Source organism: Capricornis sumatraensis, chromosome 8, assembly GCF_032405125.1.
Source record: "Capricornis sumatraensis isolate serow.1 chromosome 8, serow.2, whole genome shotgun sequence".
NCBI classification, from domain to species: Eukaryota; Metazoa; Chordata; class Mammalia; order Artiodactyla; family Bovidae; genus Capricornis; species Capricornis sumatraensis.
Window position 1 is genome coordinate 89,279,671 of NC_091076.1, and position 20,891 is coordinate 89,300,561.

The 20,891-nt window shown below is 52.0% G+C and overlaps 1 protein-coding gene across 1 annotated transcript in view; it reads left to right on the plus strand.

Annotated features, from left to right (window-relative positions):
* Positions 1 to 20,891, plus strand: part of ARHGAP23 (Rho GTPase activating protein 23) — a 69,145-nt gene that overhangs the window by 41,343 nt on the left and 6,911 nt on the right. Inside the window, exons 12-22 of the mRNA XM_068977928.1 lie at positions 291 to 608; positions 1,903 to 1,964; positions 2,232 to 2,362; positions 2,901 to 3,022; positions 4,928 to 5,083; positions 9,451 to 9,529; positions 12,085 to 12,158; positions 12,427 to 12,516; positions 13,161 to 13,286; positions 19,339 to 19,380; positions 19,939 to 20,035. Coding sequence (XP_068834029.1) covers positions 291 to 608; positions 1,903 to 1,964; positions 2,232 to 2,362; positions 2,901 to 3,022; positions 4,928 to 5,083; positions 9,451 to 9,529; positions 12,085 to 12,158; positions 12,427 to 12,516; positions 13,161 to 13,286; positions 19,339 to 19,380; positions 19,939 to 20,035 — 1,297 coding nt within the window. The remainder of the gene's footprint in view (positions 1 to 290; positions 609 to 1,902; positions 1,965 to 2,231; positions 2,363 to 2,900; positions 3,023 to 4,927; positions 5,084 to 9,450; positions 9,530 to 12,084; positions 12,159 to 12,426; positions 12,517 to 13,160; positions 13,287 to 19,338; positions 19,381 to 19,938; positions 20,036 to 20,891) is intronic.

Here is a 20,891-nt window from a genome sequence, read left to right on the forward strand (position 1 = left end):
TGCTTGAAGAGAAGGGGGGGACCCCCTGAGGGCACTGAGAACAGTGGGTAGGGGTGTCCCGGCCGCTGCGGGGCTGAGAGAGGTGGGGACTGCGGGCAGAAGGCCGCCCCAGGTGCCCGCGGGAGTGGCGCAGAGCAGGGGGCTCCCGGCGGGCAGTGGGGTGGGGTGCCCACCGCTGTCCACCGCCTGCAGCTCTTAGGGCCCCCTCGGGCTCTGGGGGCGGGGAGGGCAGGCCCAGCCTCTCACCCCGCCCCCCTCCCCTCTCTCCCCCTCCCCGTGTCTCCCTGCAGAAAGCGGGCGGCGGCCTGCGCCAGTGGAAGCGGGTGTACGCCGCGCTGCGGGCGCGCTCGCTCTCGCTGAGCAAGGAGCGGCGGGAGCCCGGGCCGGCGGCGGCGGGGGCGGCGGCGGCCGTCGCAGGTGAGGACGAGGCGGCGCCCGTCTGCATCGGCTCCTGCCTGGTGGACATCTCCTACAGCGAGACCAAGAGGAGGCACGTGTTCCGGCTGACCACCGCTGACTTCTGTGAATATCTCTTTCAGGCTGAGGACCGGGATGACATGCTGGGCTGGATCAGAGCGATCCGAGAGAACAGCAGGGCCGAGGGCGAGGTGAGGGCCCGGCCCGGCCCCAGGCGGGCCAGGGAGGGCAGGGCAGGCTCCGGGCCCCTCTCACCGGCCGGGCTCCTCCCTTCGCCGCTAGGAGCCTCAGTCCCCTCTTGCATAAAATGGGCCAACAGGAGTATACCTGGCGACTCTGCCCGCCCAGGGTTTGATGTGAAGGGACGATGCATGGGCCAGTGGCTCACAGAGAGCCTGGCGTCCTTAGTATTCCACGACAGGCAGTAACAATAATAGCTGTCAGAGTGACAGTAATTATTATTATTATCATCGTTGTTATGACTGCCTTGGGCAGGCTCTGGCACAGAGAGTCAGGTCCAGGCCAAACCTCAGCCTCTTGGTGGAGCTTCAGGAGGCAGGGGGATCTCCTGTGAAATGTATTACAGAAAGAAGTCCCCCTGGGCCAGAGCTGTAGGGGACGCCCCTGCCAGAGCTGGCCTTTCTGCAGGGGCAAAAACACATTGACCTTGGGAGGAGGCCAAGAGGATTGGCCTTTGGCAGCAGGCAGCAAGGGCTGAGCCAAGGGCTTTGGCAGGGAATCCAGGAGAAGTTTTAAATGGCGCCCCCTCCATGGTGGCACTGCATGCCAGGGGCTCCTGCTGGAGTATCTGCCTCCACTTACTCCAGCTGCCAGGTGGCTGCACAAAGGTGCCTCTGCACACCTGCAGTTATGTGGGGGTCCTGGGCTGAGAGCTGGGGGCTGGCCTCTGCCAAGAGGATGGTGGGCTTGGGCCCTGGTCCAGGCGTTGACCTGCTCTGACCACAGGAGGGGGTCCTAGAGTCCACTGAGGCCCACCATCTCACTGATCCAGGCTCTGCTGCCCCAGGACATTGTCTGTCCTCGCTGCAGGGAGAAAAGCACCTGAAATATGGGGCCCTTCTCTGCGGGGACTGGCTGGGCTGTCCCCAACAGGGTATGAGCTGGGGGCCCCAAGTCACCTGCATTATTGCAACAGCTGCCCCTCCTGGGGCAGCTGGGCTGTGCCTTGCCAGAACTATGATGAATGCCACATGCATAATTCTGCACCCCAATCCTGAGGTTGCCATATTATCTCTCCAAGGAGGAGATTGAGGCTCAGAGAGGTTAAGTGGATTACCCAAGGTCACACGGCTGGTGAGGGGGTGCTCGGGAGTCCGGCCCTGGTCTTTCTTGCTCCGGGGTCTGTCCCCTCCAGCTGGCAGATGGAGGAGACGGGGAGGCAAAGCTGAGGCAGGGGCCAGGGAGAAGTCCTGGTGGGTTGGCCATGGGCACTGATGGAGTCTACTTTCTCTTTCCTTTCTCCAGGACCCCGGCTGTGCCAACCAAGCTCTGATCAGCAAGAAGCTTAATGATTATCGCAAAGTGAGGTAAGGCCCAGTCCTTGTCCTGGCCACGGGGTGGGGGACACCCCAGGCAGAGGTCATTCTCCTGGCCCACCTCCAGACCTGAGGGCAGCCCCTGAATCGCCCTCTCTTTGGGGCAGGGAGGGCAGAGGGGCATTGAGGTCTCCAGTCCCCAGAAGGGCATGGGGGGAATGGGCTTGGGGATGGAGGAGAGGTCTGAAGAGATGGGAGGCCAGGGCAGGTGGCATGCTGGGCCACCCCAGTGAAGACCTCTCCCCTCTTCCTACACAGCCATAGCTCTGGGCCCAAAGCTGATTCTTCCCCCAAAGGCTCTCGTGGCCTGGGGGGACTCAAGTCTGAGTTCCTCAAACAGAGTACAGCACGTGGCTTCAGAACTCAGGACCAGCCTGCAGGGAGCAAGGGTAGGAAGGTGGCTGCTAAGGGGGTGGTGTGCATGTGGGTGTGTACTGTGGTTATCCTCATGTAATCTGCCCATGTGTGTATGCCTGTGAGGGTCTGGGGGCTCTGAGGGTCTCAGGGGTGGAAGGGCCTGGAGCCTGATTTCCCTCCAGGACATCCCAGCTGGGTAGTTCTCCAGTCTGCTTGTGTCCTTTCAGGAGCAGGAGGCAGCCTTTTCCAACTTCACACACTTTTGACCATTAGAAAGTTCTTTCTTTGGTTGTACCAGAATCTGTGGCGCCCACCTTGTTGTCAGTCCCTGAGCCCATACAGAAGTCCCCTTATTACTCTGAGGCCTTCCTTCCCCAGGGTGAATACCCTCATGACTTTGGCCTTCTCTGGATAGTATAATTTCCCATCGGCCCTCAGCATCCTGGTTGCCTTTCTGAAGGAGTCCCCAGTGTGTGAATGTGATGTACAAGTGTCTGTGACCAAGTGTGGTTGCTGCCCCTCTCTGGGCCCCTAGCTCACCCTGGCTCTCTCTGCCTCCTCCAACCCCAGATGACAGTGTCTCCACCTCCAAAACCCCCTGGGGCATCAACATCATCAAGAAGAACAAGAAGGCAGCTCCCAGGGCATTTGGGGTCCGACTGGAGGAGTGCCAGCCAGCCACGGAGAACCAGGTGGGTTCCTGCCATACTCCAGGGCCAGAGGGGAGTGGGGTGACTGAGGCACAGAGGGTCAGAGCTGCCAGGGCCCTTGGAACCAGCTCTCCACCTCATCTTATGGACACAGCTGGGGAAGCCGCCCAAGGAGGGAGCACAAAGCTGAGTCAGAGTCCCTGATTCCCAGCTGGTGCTCCTCCCCAGATCATGGCAAGGCTTTGCTGTGATTTCTGGCTCCCAGACTGGAGGCAGTGAGAGCCTTTAGTAACTACCCTCCATGGGGTTCTGGCCTTTCTCTGCCCCACTGGTGGAGAATACTGTTCTTTTTTAAACTGTATTTCATTGAAGTATAGTTGTTGTACAATATTATGAAAGTTATAGGTGAACAATGTAGTGATTCGCTATTTTTTAAGGTCATGCTCCATTTATCATTACTATGGAATATTGGCTATGCTCCCTGTGTCGTACAATCTATCCTTGTAGCTTGTTTTCTACGCACTAGTTTGTACCTCGAATCCCCTACCCCTGTCTCGCCTCTGCCCGCCTCGCTCTCCCTACTGATAACCACTGCTTTGTTCTCTACATCTCTGAGTCTGCTTTTTTGCTGTTGTTCTATTCACTATTTTATGTTTAGATTCCACATATACGTGATATACAGTATTTGCCTTTCTCTGACTTATTTCAGAGCATAATGCTTTCCAAGTCCATCCATGTTGCTGCAAATGGCAAAATTTTGTTCTTTGTTGGGACTGTGTAGTATTACATTGTATACATGTAACACAGCTTCGATATCCATTCATCTGTTGATGGACATTTAGGTTGCTTCCATATCTTGGAAGCTTTAAATAATGCTGCTATGAACACTGGGCGCATGTATCTTTTCAAATTAGTGTGCTTTGTGTTTTCCGGATATACATCCAGGAGCGGAATTGCTGGGTCATCAGTCAGTTCAGTTCAGTTCAGTCGCTCAGTCATCTTTGACTCTCTGCGACCCCATGGACTGCAGCACGCCAAGGCTCCCTGTCCATCACCAACTCCCAGAGTTTACTCAAACTCATGTCCACTGAGTTGGTGATACCATCCAACCATCTCATCCTCTGTTATCCCCTTCTCCTCCCACCTTCAATCTTTCCCAGCATCAGGGTCTTTTCCAATGAGTCAGTTCTTTGCATTAGGTGGCCAAAGTATTGGAGTTTCAGCTTCAGCATCAGTCCTTCCAATGACTATTCAGGACTGATTTCCTTTAGGATGGACTGGTTGGATCCCGTTGCAGTCCAAGGGAATCTCAAGAGTCTTCTCCAACACCACAGTTCAAAAGCATCAGTTCTTCGGCGCTGGGTCGTATAGTAACTCTGTTTTTAGTGTTTTGAGAAATCGCCATGCTGTTTTCCACAACGGCTGCATCAATTTACATTACCAAGAGTGTACAAGGGTTCCCTTTTCTTCTCATCCTCGCCAACTTTTGTTATTTGTGGTCTTTTTGATGACAATCGTTCTGACAGGTCTGAGGTGATATCTCACTGTGGTTTTGATTTGCATTTCCTTGATGGCTGGCGGTGTTGAGCATCTTTTCATGTGCCTGTTGGCCATTTGCATTTCTAGAAAAATGTCTGTTCAATTTTTCTGCCCATTTTTTAATTGGGTCATCTGTGTTGTTTTTGGCCTTGACCTGTGGCTTGCAGGATCTTAGTTCCCCAACCAGGGACCAAACCTGGGTCCCCAGCAGTGGATGCATGGAGTCCTAACTACTGGACCACTAGGGAATTCTCAGGTGGTTTGTATTTTTGATGTTGAGTTGTATGAGCTGTTTATGTATTTTGGCTATTAATCCCTCATTGATCAGTCATATCATTTGCAAGTATCCTTTCCCGGAGAATGCTGTTCTTACCCTCCCTAACACCCCTGCCCTGCCTGTGTCTCCAGCGTGTCCCCTTGATCGTGGCTGCATGCTGTCGAATTGTGGAGGCACGGGGGCTGGAGTCCACGGGCATTTACCGAGTCCCAGGCAACAATGCAGTGGTATCCAGCCTGCAGGAACAGCTCAACCGTGGCCCCGGAGACATCAACCTGCAGGATGAGGTGAGTCTGACTCGGAGGTTGGTCCATGGGAGGGGGCCAATGTGGTGTGTTCATTGTACCCTGTGATGTGCCCGGCACTGGGCCAAGACACCAAGATGGGCAAGATGGGACTTGCCTTTGCAGACCAGCTGCAGGGCTGGGCCTCACCCGGCTGCAGCCCAACAGGTGGATGCGGTCAGGGCCTGGGAGCCCTGAAGCAGAGGCTGGCGGATGACAGGTTTTTGGGCCTGGAGGATGAGTAGAGTTCATGAAAGCCAGGGAAAGCCAGGAAAGGGCCCTGCTGGCAGGGAAATGGCCTGGGGAAAGGCGTGGCCCTGAAGGCTTGCTGGCAGTCACCATGCCTTCTCTGTAAAGGGCCAGGTGGCACGTGTTCCAGGCTTTGGTTATGTGGTCTGCTGTACTCTCTCCTCCTCCCTTGTTCTCTTCCTTCTTCAGCTTCACAATGTTTGTTTACTGACTTGTTTTTGGCTATGTTGGGTTTCGTCACTGCCCAGGCTCTTCTCCAGTTGCAGCACATGGGGGCTGCTTTCCAGTTGCAGTGTGGGGTCTTCTTAGTGCCGTGACTTCTCTTGCTGCGTCCCACGGGCTCTAGGACTCGTGGGCTCAGTAGTTGCAGCTCCTGGGCTCTAGAGCATAGGCTCAGTAGTTGTGGCACACGGGTTTATTTGCACCACAGCATGTGGCATCGTCCCGGATCAGGGGTTGAACCCACGTCTCCTGCGTTGGCAGGTGGATTCTTTACCACTGAGCCACCAGGGAAGCCCTTCTTCACAACATTTTGAAAATGCAAAACCCATTCTTACCTGGAGGGCCACACAAAAACAGGTCATTGGCTGGATTTGACCTACGGGCCATGGTTTGCAGACCCCTGGTTAAAAGAAAGGGCGTATATCGTGTTTGCTGGACTGGCCAGCAATGTGGGTGGCTGATCAGATGAGACAAGACTAGCTTGTGAAGGGATCTGACAACCACACTTAAGAGTTTGAAACATGTTATAATAGCAATGGAATATAACCTTTAAAAATTGTGAATCACTATGCTCTACACTGGGGGCTTCCCAGGGGGTGCTAGTGGTAAAGAACCCACCTGCCAATGCAGGAGATGTAAGAGATACAAGTTTGATCCCTGGGTCCGGAAGATCCCCTGGAGGAGGGCATGGCAACCCACTCTAGTTTTCTTGCCTGGAGAATCCCATGGACAGAGGAGCCTGGTGGGCTACAGTCCATGCGGTCACAAAGAGTTGGACATGACTGAAGCAACTTGGCACACACATGCTATACACCTGAAACTTATATAATACTGAGCATCAATTATACCTCAATTTTCACGATAAGACCTGTTTAAAGCAGGAATAAAATTACATAGAAGGACTCTGGTTCAGTTAAGATAGAGAAAGCACATTCTGACCAGTTTTTCCTAGTGATTACATCTAAAATTCCTGGACAGGGTATATAAAGTAAATGTCAAATAACTCTGAAAGGTGGGTAGCAGCAGACTGGGGAGGAAGAGTGCAGCCTTCCAGAGGTCAAGGCCATCTTATGCAAACTCCCAAAATGTGTGTCCTGTCTAAAAATGTTTCTGTGCTTTCATTACAACTTGTCCTCATCAGCTATAGAGAGAAACGTTAATGTCTCTGTGCTCATAATCCTGTTTTGGTATTTCCTCCAGAATTCTACTGTATCATCTCCCCTTTCTCTTGTGCTGTGAGCTCAATCATGTCCTCCCAAAATTCATACATTGAAACCCAAACTGCCAACATGACTGTATTTGGGAGTAGGGCCTATTGGGAGGTAATTATGGTGAAATAGTCAGGCTGCAATATGATAGGGTGAGTGTCCTTGTGGAAGGAGACACCGAAGAGCTCCTGTCTTCACCCTCTCCACCTCATGAGGACACAGCAAGAAGGTGACTGCCTGCAAACCAGGAAGAGAGCCCTCACCAAAAACTGAATGGGCCAGCACCTGGATCTTAGATTTCCCAGCCTCCAGAGTTGTGAGAAAAGAAATTTCTGTTGTTTAAGCCAAAAAAAAAAAAAAAAAAAAGAGTTTGCAGCAGGTTAAATGTCAATTTTATCACAATAAAACTGGGGGAAATATCCAAATAAACATTTCCATTTGAAAAAAGAGTTTGCAGTAGGGCCAGTGTTTCCCAGAATCCTAAGGTTCCTTAGAGGTGCTGTGGGAGGCTGAGGGCAGGTCAGGACCTGCATCCCTGCCTGAACTAGAGTAACCTGCTTTGCTCTGTCTACTTTTTGTTTATTTATCTTTGGCGGTGCTGCATCTTCGTTGCTTTGGGTGAGCTTTCTCTGGTTGCCGCCAGCAGGGGCTCCTCTTCCTGTCGTGTGCAGGCTTCTCATTGCAGTGGCTTCTCTCGGTGCGGAGCAGGAACTCCCGGGAACTCAGGCTTTACTAGCATTGCTTCCGCGGTTGCAGCGCGTGGGCTCAGCAGCCACGGCACACAGGCTTCGTTGCCCCATATCATGTGGAATCCTCCTAGGCCAGGGATCAAACCTGCTCTCCCCTGAAGGGGCAGGCGGACTCTTCACCCCGGACCACCAGGGAAGTCCTTCTGTCTGTTTTTTTCGATGTCCATGTTTTTCACATTGGGTTTTCTTGGATCATTTTACTGGACAAAAGAGACTCTGCTGGAAAAGATGTTTCAGAAAACCATGAATTTGGGCAGTAAAGTCCTGAGTCACATACTCTGAAGCTGTATGTGAAGACATAAGACAGTCTTCCTGCCCTTGGGAAGGAGCTCAGGAGACAAGATGAGCACATGTGAGATAAAGGACAAGAGAAAAGACTGGTTCTTATCAGGGACCAGACTGTGTATCCCAGAGAAGGGTCTGAGTGTCAGGACAGAGAGCGGACCCCCCTCTTGGGCTTGGCAGTGGGGAGGGTGAGGCCGAGGGCCGAGGACAGAGGGCTTTTAGTGGCTTCACTAAAGCCTTTGACCTTGAGCTAATGGACAGTGGGGAGCCTTGGATGGTTCTTCAGTTGGGAAGGCATAAATGAGAGTAGGGTTTGAGAAGTAGGGCTTTAGCGTATGCCTAATGGGTGTGTGGGCTTCCCTGGTGGCTCAGCTGATAAAGCATCGGCCTGCAATGTGGGAGACCCCGGTTCGATCCCTGGGTTGGGAAGATCCCCTGGAGAAGGGAAGGGCTACCCACTCCAGTATTCTGGCCTGGAGAATTCCAATGAGAATTCCATGGACTGTATAGTCCATGGGGTCGCAAAGAGTTTGCGGTCGCAAACAGTTGGACACGACTAAGCACCTTTCACTTAACTTCAGTGGATGTAAACTAAGGAGGCCCAGAGCAGGATGTCTAGGGAAGAAATTACCCATCTTGTGGGAGAGGGGGTCAGGAGGACTCAGTGGTCCCAGGGGGATAAGGAGGATGGGAGCAGCTCTAGGACTTGGCTGCATGAGAGGGAAGAAGGAAGGGTAGGAAAGGAGCCAGAAATTTGAGCTGCAGACTGGTGGTATCTGTCCCTGGCAGACCTGGGGTGTAGGACAGGAAAGAGGATGCCATGTAGCGACCTGTTGCACTTGGGCTTGTCGATGGAAATTCAATTAACTATCAGTTAAGAAGGAAAAAGCTTTGAGCTATGGACCCATTGTAATGAGTACTATATTGCTGAGTTGTGTGTCTTTGCTGGAGGATTCTGTTGCTTTCTGAACATGCGTTATTCTGAGCAGCTCCTATCCAGGGAGGCCTTTGCATTGGGTGATGGTGCCCCCTGGTGCACAGAAGGGACACTGACCCGGCTGTTGATTCTTGAGTTCAACAACCGTTTGTTTAGCCCAGTTTCTCAACCTTAACACTTTGGGCAGAATAACTCTTTTTTTGTGGGAGGTTGTCTTGTGTACTGGAGGAAGTTTAGCAGCATCCCAGGCTTCTGTCCACTCGATTCCAGTGGCGTGCCCCAGTTGTGAAAACCAAACAGTTCCAACATCCCTTCTTGAGAATTCGTGATTTAGACCAGCAGGAGTTGGCACCAGCAGGTCCAATGGGCAGGCTCATGTTGGGGGTGGGTTTTGCTCACTTCTGTCCCCCACAGTGCCTGCACCAGGGAAGGTATGTTCTTTCTGTGGAGGGATGAATGTCCAAGCCCACTGGGCTGACTGGACCAGGGGCCTCTGGGGCTAGGGGCTCAAGGGGCTTAGACCTAGCTGGGGACTCTGTTCTGCTTAGTGGATATTCTTAGCCCAGTGACCCCTGGTCTGGGCAGAGCTGGGTATGGTATCAGTAGATCCCGGAGAAGGCCAGAACCAGGCTGGACTGGGCTCTAGGGCTGGACCAGCATGGAGGCATGGGCACCAGGGCAGGGCCTGACTGCAGCCTTTTGTCTTTGCCCCCTCCCCAGCGCTGGCAAGACCTCAATGTGATCAGCAGCCTGCTCAAGTCCTTCTTCCGAAAGCTACCTGAGCCTCTTTTCACCGATGGTGAGTTGGGGGCAGACGTGGAGGATGGAAGGGGGAGGGAATACCTGTCTATGCTGCATCCTGACTGCTTTTTAAATTGAGTGTGTGGTTTTACTTTGGGGGTTTAATACAAAAGAAACACATGCTTGTAAAAAAACTTCATCAGTACTGATATAAATAAAGTGAACACAGTCATCTTCCCATTTCCTGTCCACAGAGGTTATCCTAACACTTTCTGGGCATTTACTGTGTGCCATGCACTACTCCCTACAAATCCATGAGTAGGTACTATTATTTCCACCCCATAGACAAGGGAGCTGATGCGCAGAGAGGTTAAGTGACTTGCCCAAGGTCACAGTGGTTGTAAGTGTCAGAGCCAGAATTCGACCCCAGGCGTCTGTCCCCAGCGCCTAGCTCCTGGCCGTTTGCTGAGCTCCTTGTTAACAGTGCAGTGTGTTTGCTTCCAGACCCTGTTACACGGGGCTTGTCTTGTGACTCAGCTGATAAAGAATCCTCCTGCAATGTGGGAGACCTGGGTTCGATCCCTGGGTTGGGAAGATCTCCTAGAGAAGGGAAAGGCTACCCACTTCAGTATTCTGGCCTGGGTCGCAAAGAGTTGGACATGGCTGAGTGACTTCCACTTTCCTTTTTCCTCTTACACATGTGAGACGCATGTAAGACACACATGCCTCCATAGGGCTTGCAGCTGGGTGAGTCGAGCGGCGTGCTGGTGGCAGTTTTATCTGGCTCTGAAAGGAGTAAAGCTGTGACGGTAGCACTTTCCCGTTTCTATAGTATAGAAACTCCTGCCATGGCCGGCTTCAGGATCCCAATCTGCTGTCACCCACACGAGCTGGGACAAGACAGACACAGCCAGCTGTCAGTCCTGTGAGCGAGTGGCTCCACTGCTCAGTGGTTCTCAGCAGAAGGAGGCTCGTTAATGTGATTCATTCGTGTCAGTACAAAGAGCTCGACCTTGTTTTCCTTTTAAATCAACCACATAGTGTTTCCCAGCCTGAATAGACAATGAGTTGTCTAATCCCTCCCCTTGTTGTTTAGTTGCTGAGTCGTGTCTGACTGTTTGGTACCCCATGGACTGTGGCCCACCAAGCTCCTCTGTCCATGGGATTTCCTAGCCAAGGATTCTGCAGTGGGTTGCTATTTCCTTCTTCAGGGGCTCTTCCCAACCCAGGGATCGAACCCATGTCTCCTGCTTGGCAGGCAGATTCTTTACCACGGAGCCACCTAGGAAGCTCAATCACTCCTACTGATGGATATTTAGATTGTCTTCACATTTTTGCTATTTCAGTACATGTTATAATGACTTTCCTTGATTGTGTCCCTGCATGCCTGGACCAGGGTCCCAGAGGTAGATTCCTAGACATGGACTTGCTGGGTCAGAGTCCTGGAAAGCATTTTTGAAAGCTAAAGTCAGGTTGCATGCGGGGGAGCTGACCCAAGTTCCCACTGCCACTAGCAGTGTGAGATACTTTACCTTCCCATGTCCCCATCACACTGGATGATGTTATTAATATTTTAAAGTTTTGCTGATCAGAGAGAGGAAATGCGTCTCACTATTGTTTTCATTTTCATTTCTGTCATTACTGGGAGATTAACCTTTAATGGATTCTCTACTAAGATACATACATACACATGAGTGTTTAGGAAGACCTTATGATTATGAAAATATTTTCTTATTTTTCCCAATACTTGAATAAGTATTATTTTTGACTCTGTAATGCAATTAAGTTTGTTTGTATTACGTGAGCTAGAAATGGATTCATTTTCCCAACAAGATAGCTAATAGTCCCCGGGACATTATTGACACCACTATCCTTGCCTACTGACTTGACGTGCTATCGGGAAGATCCCCTGGAGAAGGGAATGGCAAGCCACTCCAGTGTTCTTGCCAGGAGAATCCCATGGACAGAGGAGCCTGGCGGGCTGCAGTCCAGAGGGCCGCAAAGAGTCGGACACACTTTTTCATGTAGATCCTGCTTTCAGTCGTGGCCCTTCGTCCCCTTTCCCTGTCAGCGTCACGTTGCCTGAGCTGTGCGATCTTTTTAGTACATCTCAGTTTCTCACAGGGCAGGTCCTCCCTCATCATTCTTCCCTTGGAGAATATTCTTGGCTGTCTTTGCACATTCTCTCATCCAGGTGTGTTTCAGGATGAACTTCAGCTCCCTTTTTTAAAGTTCCCCGTGGACTTCTTCTGAGGGGAGGTGGGGGAACCCTGATACAGATGGGGAGGGGTGTTTGGAGGCTGAAAGGGCCCTCCCTCTTTCTAGCTAACCTCTCTTCTAACCTCGTGGTGTCCTTGTCCTGGAGCCTGGGGCAGGGACCCCTCTCCAGGGTCAACAGGCAGCTGAGGTCTCATTTCTTCCCAAACAAGCACCCCTGGGCTACTCCAGGTCAGGCGCACCCCTGAGGGCAGCTGCGGCGGGCTTGGTCACATAAACACAGGGTCCTGGAGCCCCCCCTGCCACCAGCTGAACAGCCTCAGCACAAACGTGGCCTCCCCGCAGGGCCGCCTCAGCCTGGAGGCCCCCCTCTCTAAAGAATCCTCACTGTTCTAGACAAATACAACGACTTCATCGAGGCCAATCGCATTGAAGACTCGAGGGAGCGCTTGAAGACCCTGCGGAAGCTGGTAAGGAGAGGGGTTGCTCCTGGGCCAAGGGCAGACTGGACAGGCGAGCGCCGAGGCCCCAGGAGCCCAAGCCCAGTGCCACCAGCTTCCCCTGTGACCTTGGCAAGCCCCTCTCCACTGGGCCTCAATTTCTCCATCTATTCACGGGGGACAGTTAGAGAGTGGGCTCCAGACCCCCTGAGACATGGCAGTGGAGCCCCTTTGGGGGGCGGTGGGGAGGCAGAAGCCCTCATGGTCTGGTCCCATGCCCCCGCTTTCTCCCACCCAGATTCGGGATCTCCCGGGACACTACTATGAAACACTCAAATTCCTCGTGAGTCATCTGAAGACCATTGCCGACCACTCAGAGAAAAACAAGGTGGGTCCAGCTCCAGTTTGAATTGTCGGGGAGGGAAGCCTACTGGGGTCGCCTCAGCATATTCTATTCAATAAGCTCCTCCAGGTCAGATAACCTCAAGCTTCACAGGGTCTGCCCTCCGACCTAGTGGGTCCTTCTGTCCCACTGTCCCCACATACTGGCCAGTACTTCTTCCTGAGCTGGCTCCTGAATTTCTGAGGGTCTTCAGAGGCGGAGAGCCTCAGACTCTGCGTCTGGTGGAATCTACCCTCTGAGCTTGGGTCCCTCGCGTTGCGTTTTCGTAAGCAAACCCCTATATCTTCTAGTTCTGCAGGAGGGGAGAATGAGGGGACACACAGGACTCCTGCCAGTCCAGAACACCCTTGGGACGTCCAGAGGGGCTTCACTCTGGCCTCGTCCACTGCTAGACAGTGTGGGTGTGCAGGTGGGGAACTGCCCATGAGAGCTGGGCCTGGGGTTGAGTGGGGCTGAAATCCGGCCTATTCTCTACTTACCAGGCACCTCCATGTCCAGCAAGGAGGCACATGGCCCCAGGCCAGGACCAGCTCAGGATGTGGTCAGGCTGGGGGCCAGAGGGGCCCAGGGGCCTGGAGGTCAAAGTTCACAGGGATACTAACACCGATCCTCTTCCCTCCCCTGCCCAGATGGAGCCCCGGAACTTAGCCCTGGTCTTCGGGCCGACGCTGGTGAGGACGTCTGAGGACAACATGGCAGATATGGTGACCCACATGCCTGACCGCTACAAGATTGTGGAGACGCTGATCCAGCACGTAAGCGGCCTCCCTGGGTGCTGGCTTCTGCTCACCGGGTGGGTGTGCCCAGAGAAGGATGTGGAAAATGCTCCGGGGGTGCAGGAAGCCCTTCAGAAGCAGTAGCCTGCATTTTAGAGCCAGGCAGGTATGAATCCTGAATGCCTGTCCCCAGCGGGACAACCAGGAGGCCGCTGAGTTTCCAGGATGTGTGTGTGGGTCAGAGGGAGGAGGAAGGTCAGGGAGAGGTGCTGCTGGTTTGGAGGCAGAAGGGGTGAAAGAAGGGGGGTGCCGTCAGAAGGTGACCCGCGGGAGAGGTGTCCAAGCAGAACCGGGCAGACAGGTGGGACAGCACTCTCCTTGCAGGCCCACTGAGACTTTAGGGGAAAATGGCAATTCCCTGGGGGAAGGGGAGGCAGATAGGGCAGGGCGGATGATGGGCTGGGGCAGGATCCTGGCTGCGTGGTCACCTTCCTCCTTAAGGCTGCCTGGAGACTCCACAAGAGCCTGTGGTTTCTAAGGAGTCTTATTATTATCCACCACAGGATGAGAACCCAGAATGGCCAGCAGAAGGCGCAGGAGGCTTTTTTTAAAAAAAAAAAAAAAAAAAAAAACTTTCGTAAGCGCCAAACCCAGGGCAGCACTGCCCCCTTGTGGGGGTACTAAGAGATGTTTCTATGAATCATTGATTTTTCCATTTCCAAATCTTGGTGGGACCTGTGGTTTAACCCACAAAGAATGGAATCAGAATCCTCCTGCCAGGAGAAATAAGATGGGCAACTGGTCAAAAAAAGGGTTTGCTTCCCTGGTGGCTCAGTAGTAAAGAATCCAGCTGCTAATGCAGGAGATGTGGTTTCGATTCCTGGGTTAGGAAGATCCCCTGCAGTAGGAAATGGCAACCCACTCCAGTATACTTGCCTGGAAAATCCGACAGACAGAGGAGCCTGGAAGGCTACAGTCCACGGGGCTGCAAAGAGTCGGGCACAGCTGAGCACATATACATAACAAACAAGAACAGACAAGGGAAGGAACCGCAGCTCCCCCGCCTCGTAGACACTTTAGGGAAGGGAATAAGCCAGGTCATGTTACTCCTGTTTTACAGATGAGGAAACTGGGGCTCAGAGGGGCAAAGTGATTTCTTTAAGATCACACAGCTATTAAGTAGCAGCCTCAGGATTTGAAGGCAGGTCTGTCTGACCAACTCCTCTGCTTTACTCCCCACCGAATTGGGGGGCTGACTCCTGGTTCCATCCTGGAGCTGGCTTTTGAGTGACTGAGGTAGTCAGAGTTAGCTGAGCGAGGCCATAGGTAGACTTTGGTCACACTGGCTGGCCTTGCCTGCTTCTTTCCTTCCTTGACTGCGTGTCAGAGCTCTGAGCCATAGGAGGGTATGTTGAGGCCTGTTCTCACTCTAATATTGGAACCACCAGCCCAGAGGCCCACGCCAGAGCTGCTGGGGAGGCCAAGGCTGCTGGGCAGTGTCAGGGATCCTGATGAGGCCTTGGTCTAGAGAAGCTTTCCTCCCTTGGAAAAGTTCAGCCCCACAAACAAGGAACCCATGGAGCCCCCATGAGTGTATGCTTGGTGGGGAAGGTCGTGAGGAAGAGAGGGAGAGTGGCCCCCTGACTCCTAGCAAAGTCCAAAGAAGCCCAAAGCCTTGGTCAGCTGGAGTGTCAGGACCTTCAGGGAGATGGGAGGCCCAAAGTGTGTCCATTTCCCCTACCCTAGGGTCTCAGGGGGACATCCCCAGTCAGTGGCAGCATCTTTTCTGGGTGGGGTGGGAGAAGTAGAGTACACTGGTCTCCTTCATAGGTGTAATCCCAGCACTGACCCTGTGCCTTGCATAGAGTGAACCCTCAGTATTGGTTGAATGAATGAATGAATGAATGAATGAATTGTTGTTGAGGTATGCCAGTCTGGGCATTCCCACTGAGGAAATCATTTCTGGGGAATGACTAAACATGCACCTCTCCATTTTCTGCCCCGTTGGCATTAAAGTAACCAGCCCTGGATGATTGTCAGCTGTCAAGAGATTGAGCTGCCTGTTCATTCACACTGAGCTCACCCACCCAAGTTGGCCAGGGTCTGTCTAGCACAGAGACTCTTGAGCCAGGGTAATCCCACTAGAGTCCCGAGCCCAGGCAGGGCAGAACTTGTGGCAGCAGTTGCTCTGGCTCTGAGCTCCTGGCCAGTGAGTGGGTGGTTGGAGTTCGTGGGTGACATGACCTCCTATCCCACTGGGAGTTTCAGCTATGACCACCCCTGCCTCCCTGCCTGGGGCTCCTGTGTTCCATGGAATTTTTGGACAGCAGAGCTGGAAGGGGCCTTAGGGTATGAGACCTGACCTTGCATTGTACAGAGGGTGGAAACCGAGGCTTGAAGAGGAATGGTGACTTGCTCAGGGTCCCACAGCAAGATATGGCCGAGTTATAAGCAAACCTGAGTGTTTAGCCACCCGGCAGCAAGTCACCAGCCAGCTCATACCCATGGTTACTAAGCCGGCTGAAACCGAAACAAAGACCATGCCGAGGCATTTGTTCATTTATTCACTCAGCAAACGTGGTGATTCCCACTGTGCGTGCACTGGAACTTCTCAACCCAGCACTAGTGACCTTTGGGGCCAGATCATTATTTGTTGGGGGCTGTCCTGTGGCTGATAATATGTTTCGTGGCATCTCTTGGCCAGATGCCAGGAGCCTCCCTCCACTTGTGACAATTGAAAATGTCTCCAGATGTCACCAAATGCCCCCTTGGAAGGGCACGGTCACCCCAGTTGAGAAGTACTGATGCAGGGGCTCAGGATACAGCCCCTGGAGCCAGTCTGCCTGAGGCTGCACCCTGGCTCTGCCCCTTACATGCTGTGGGGCCTTGGACAAGTTAGTTACCCTTTTTGTGCCTCTGTTTCCTCACCTGTTTGTTTCACAGTGTTATTGTGAGGGTTGCGTGAGTTATTATCTGTAAAGCACTTAAAATGGTGCCTGGCAGGTAGTAAGTATTATATAAGGGTGAGCTTATTGATCACCATTGTCCTCATCACCATCATTATCATTGTTCCATACCAGATACAAATGCAGGTGCTGGCAACACGGAGAGGAATGGAACTCAGACCCTCCTCTGAAGGCACGCTGCCCAGTGAGGGCAGCACTCCTCCATGCTCTGGGCTCTGTCCAGGGAAGCCACATGGAAGGACCCAGCCCAGCCCTGGGTGCAGGGCTGTGACCAGAGTCAGGGGGTTCCTGAAAGACACTAGGGTTAGCCAGGCAGAGAAGGGAGAATGAGCATTCCAGGCAGAGGGAACAGCGTGTGCAAAAGCAGGGCGGCCTGAGCTGGTGTGAATTCTTCCAGAGAACCGCGGGCCATCCGGAAGCTTCCCATAGACTTCCAGAAGCTTCCTGTGGCCTTCCGGGTTCTCAGAGCACTTTCAGGTACTCTTAAACCTGAGTTAGAGGCTGGGTTTTTAGGGCTCCTTCTGGACCGTCTGTCTCTAGGGACTGCACCTTTTAGTAATAGCTAACATTTAAGTGCTTTACACACAGTATTTCTTTTTTGCTTTTTTAAAAATTAAGATGTATTGACGTATTAGTTTCAAGTATACAAAATGATGATTCAGTATTTGTATAGATTGTGAAATGATCAGCATGATAAGTCTAGTTAACATCCAACACCATAGGTAGAAAATTTTTTCTTTGATGAAGTCTTTTAAGATCTACTCTCTTAGCATCTTTGAAATATACAATATAGTATTATTAGCTATAGTCACCATGATTACATCTTTATGACTCATTTATTCATTTTACAATTGGAAATTTATGCCTTTTGACCGCCTTTGCCCATTTCAGTCACCTCCCCATCCCTTTTCCTCTGGCAGCCAACAATCTGTTGTCTGTATCTATGAGCCTGGATTATTTTTTTTCAAATTCCACGTGTAAGTGAGATCTTACAGTATTGGTCTTTCTCTGCCTGACTTTGAATTTCACTTAGCATAGTGCCCTGAGGGTCCATCCGTGTTGCTTCAAATGGCAAGGTTTCCTTCTTTGTTATTGTTGGATAATACTCCACTGTGTATATATACTGCATTTTCTTTATCCATCCATCCACTGATGGACACTTAGGCTGCGTCCGTGTCTTAGCTATGGTAAATAAGGCTGCAACAAACAGGGAGGTGCATATATGTTTTCATTTCCTTCAGATAAATACCCAGAAGTGGATTTTCTGGATCATATGGTAATTCTATTTTTAATTTTTTGAGAAGCCTCCGTACTGCTTTCCATAGTGGCTGCACCACTTTACATTCCCACCAACACCGCGCAAGGGTTCCCTTTTTGCCACATCCTCGCCAACACTTATTTCTTGTCATTTTGATAATGGCCATACAGTATTTTATTTTAATCCTCAGCACAGTTCTCAATAGATACTCATGTATCATGCCCATTTTAAAGATAAGTAAGTAGACTCAGAGAGGTGGTTCACCTGAGGAACTGGAGCCCGGAGTGACTGACTCCAGAGTTTGCATTTCCCCCTCGTCCTCTCTCTTTTTTCCTCTGTCTCTTCCTTGTTCCTGTTCTGCGCTGCTTATTTGAGTTAATCATATTCCCGATTATGATGAATAATAACTGAGGTTCATGACCCAAGATCATAATCAACTTTGCAAGTCTCCTTGTTTCCTCCCTTCATTCCAAAGCCCACTCTGCAGCCCCCAATAATTACCACTCTAATAGGCTAACGTGTGTCTTTTCAATCTACCTTCTACATGCTAATTTTAAGTATAAATATAAATAAGACTCCGTGTGTTTTAACTTTCAGTTAGTGAGCTTAGCTCATTTACTTGTTTAAATTCCTGTACTGTTAGGACTTATTCCTGCCATCTTAAATGGCATCTCCTGTCTAGTATATTTTCATTTCATTTGCTTTTTTGGGTCTTTCCTACCTTTGTATGGGTTGATTTTATTTTCCTGATATAAAACTTACACAATTTATAAAACCCATACTTAAGTTGAATGATGCAATTGCAAAAAGCCTATAGTCATGTTTAATTTTTATTATCAATTTCTAAAGTTTATCACTATCCACGTCTTCCTTCCACCACATCTAAGAGTCACGTACCTTACTATATTTTCACCTGTCACTGCTTCCTCCTTATGAATTTGAGGTCCACATTGTCATGGGTATACTTGGTGTCTGTTTGTATCTGTATGTGTGCAATCATTGCTTAGTTTGATAACACTTGACTAGGACTTCCTGTTCTTTCCTGGATTTATTTCTTTATTTGCTCATGTGTTCAACTAAGAGAATCTTCATGTAGCAAACTTTCTGATGTGTTAGAATAGCTTTATTTCACACTCAAATTTAAATGAGAGTTTAGCAAGATATAAAATTCTAGATTCAAAATCTCTTAAATTTTAGTTCAGAAACACATCAAAAATATTACTTTCATGTCATCTTGTATCTGTTGCTGCCAAAAGTTCTAGTTAAGGCTGATACCTGTTCACATGTAAGCAATGTTTTTGTTTTTCAGAAAACTTTTAGGGTGTTTTCATCAAGATTCTCAAGTTTCACAAAATATATTTGAGTGGGATTTTTATTTTCTATTCTGTTTGGCATGTATGAGAACACCCTTGCCTGCCTGAGCCTCAGGGAACCTCCTGACACCTCGCTGTAGGCGCTTGCCTTATCTGGGGTTGGGGGCACCAACCCTGTTAGTGTGGAGCCCAGCCTGGGGTGGAATACACACGGCCGCAGGGGCTGGCCTTCTCCCTGCAGCGGAACTCGCTGGCACTAGATGGCGCTGCTGCACCCCTTCTTCTGGTTTGCAATAGGGAGTGGCTGTGGTGATGCGCAGGGACTGTGCCTGGTGAAAAACAGGCAGAGAGAAGCTGTCCTGAGCCGGGCATCTCTCTGTACTCGGACCCTCTCCCACTCCAGGCTGTGTTTCCTTTCCACACTGGGTCCCAACGTTTCCATCAGGTGCCTGAGTGGGTCCTCTGAACCCAGCAGTTTGGGAGCTCTTGTCTCCCTGTCTTCCCTTAGCTCCTTCCCACGCTGATTCCATCACTTCCTTTTGTCTCCCCTGCAGTCAGACTGGTTCTTCAGCGACAGCGAGGACAAGGGAGAGAGAGTGAGTGACGCAGAGGGGCCGTGGGGGTGGGCTCAGGTTGGTGGTGGGCCCTCATCCCAGGTGGGTGGGGTGGGCAGCAAGTCTGAAGCGGGAGAAGGTTCCTGCCCTTGGGACATCCCAGGCTGATGGAGGAAGCATAGGCCCTCTCCTCAGGAGCCTCCAGTCTGATGGCAGATAAAGTCCTCGCTTTCGTGAACCCCAAGTCTGAGGGGGATTTGGAGGCCGTGCCCTAAGGAATCTGAGCCCAGGGCAAAGGCAGACCATGCCCTCCAATCTTATGGGGATAGAGGGCTTAGGAAGGTCCAGATGATGGAGGAGACACAGATCCTACCCTCAGCGGAGGGAGCAGCGCGGCCTTTAGGGTTCCGCCAAGGTGCTGGGGAAGGCAGGGACATGGAGGACTGCCCTGGAGTCCCTGGCTGATGAGGGGGACACTCCCTGAGCTGGGGAGCCCGTCTGATGGAGGGGACCTGCGCCCTGTCTTCGGGGTTTCCCGTTCCGAGGGGTCTGCAGTCACCCATCTGAGGCTGTGGGGCCTGACCCTCCTCCTGTTTGCAGACCCCCGTGGATGACAAGGAGCCTCAGTCAGTGCCAAACATCGAGTACCTCCTGCCTAACATTGGCAGGACAGTGCCGCCTGGAGAGCCGGGCTCAGGTGAGAGCACGGGCCCAGGAAGGGGTGGAGAGGCCGTGGGATCTGCATTCCTGGGGGCCCCAGATGCCTGGCCAGGCGCCCAGCTGCCCTGCTCCTGCCCCACGGGGCCCCTCCCTGCCCCCACCACTGGGCTGGGCTGTAGTGGGGGCTTCTGCCCCCTCGGCTGCCCTGGGCTGGGTAGGAGCTTTGTTTTCACCGGTTTCTTTCCTGAGCTTTTTGTTTCTCGAGGGCTGTGTCCTGGGCACGTGCCTCTTTTTAATTTTTCTTCCTTTTCTCCTTGCACCCCTCCCCCCTCCTCCCTCTTCTCCCTTGCTCTCCTCCCATCCCCTGGATCCTGCTCTTCTCTTCTCCTCCCTTCCCTCCTCCAGCGGACCTGTTGGAGATTTAAAGGGTACAGTGTGGCATTGCGACCTCGGTCACTAACAGTGGCGGGTGATTATAAGAAGGCTGGGCAGGCACGGGGCGCGGGGCAGGCAGAGCCATCCGGGGCGTTGAGGACCTCTCCCTGACAGTCCAGCTCCCCACGCTTGTTAACAGCGTACCGGCCTCCCATCTGAAAGCCCCTTCTCAGGAGGAAGGAAGCACTTGCTAGAGCCAAGTCGGGGCCCCTTGCCAGGAAGCCTGGGCACCACATGGCTGCCCCCCACATCCCCCCCCCGCCGCCCCCCCACTCTATGACTTTCTCTCTGTGCTGAGCTCGGCCACTTCTGATTATCTGGGTGGAGGAGGCTTGGCTGGTAGTGGGACCCAGCTTCTCCAGATTTCAGTGATGCCGCCCCAGAAGCCTGTGTACGTCGATAGCCCCTGAGTCAGCCGCCTCTGAAGGCTGGCTCTTCCTGTTCCCGAAACCAGAGCC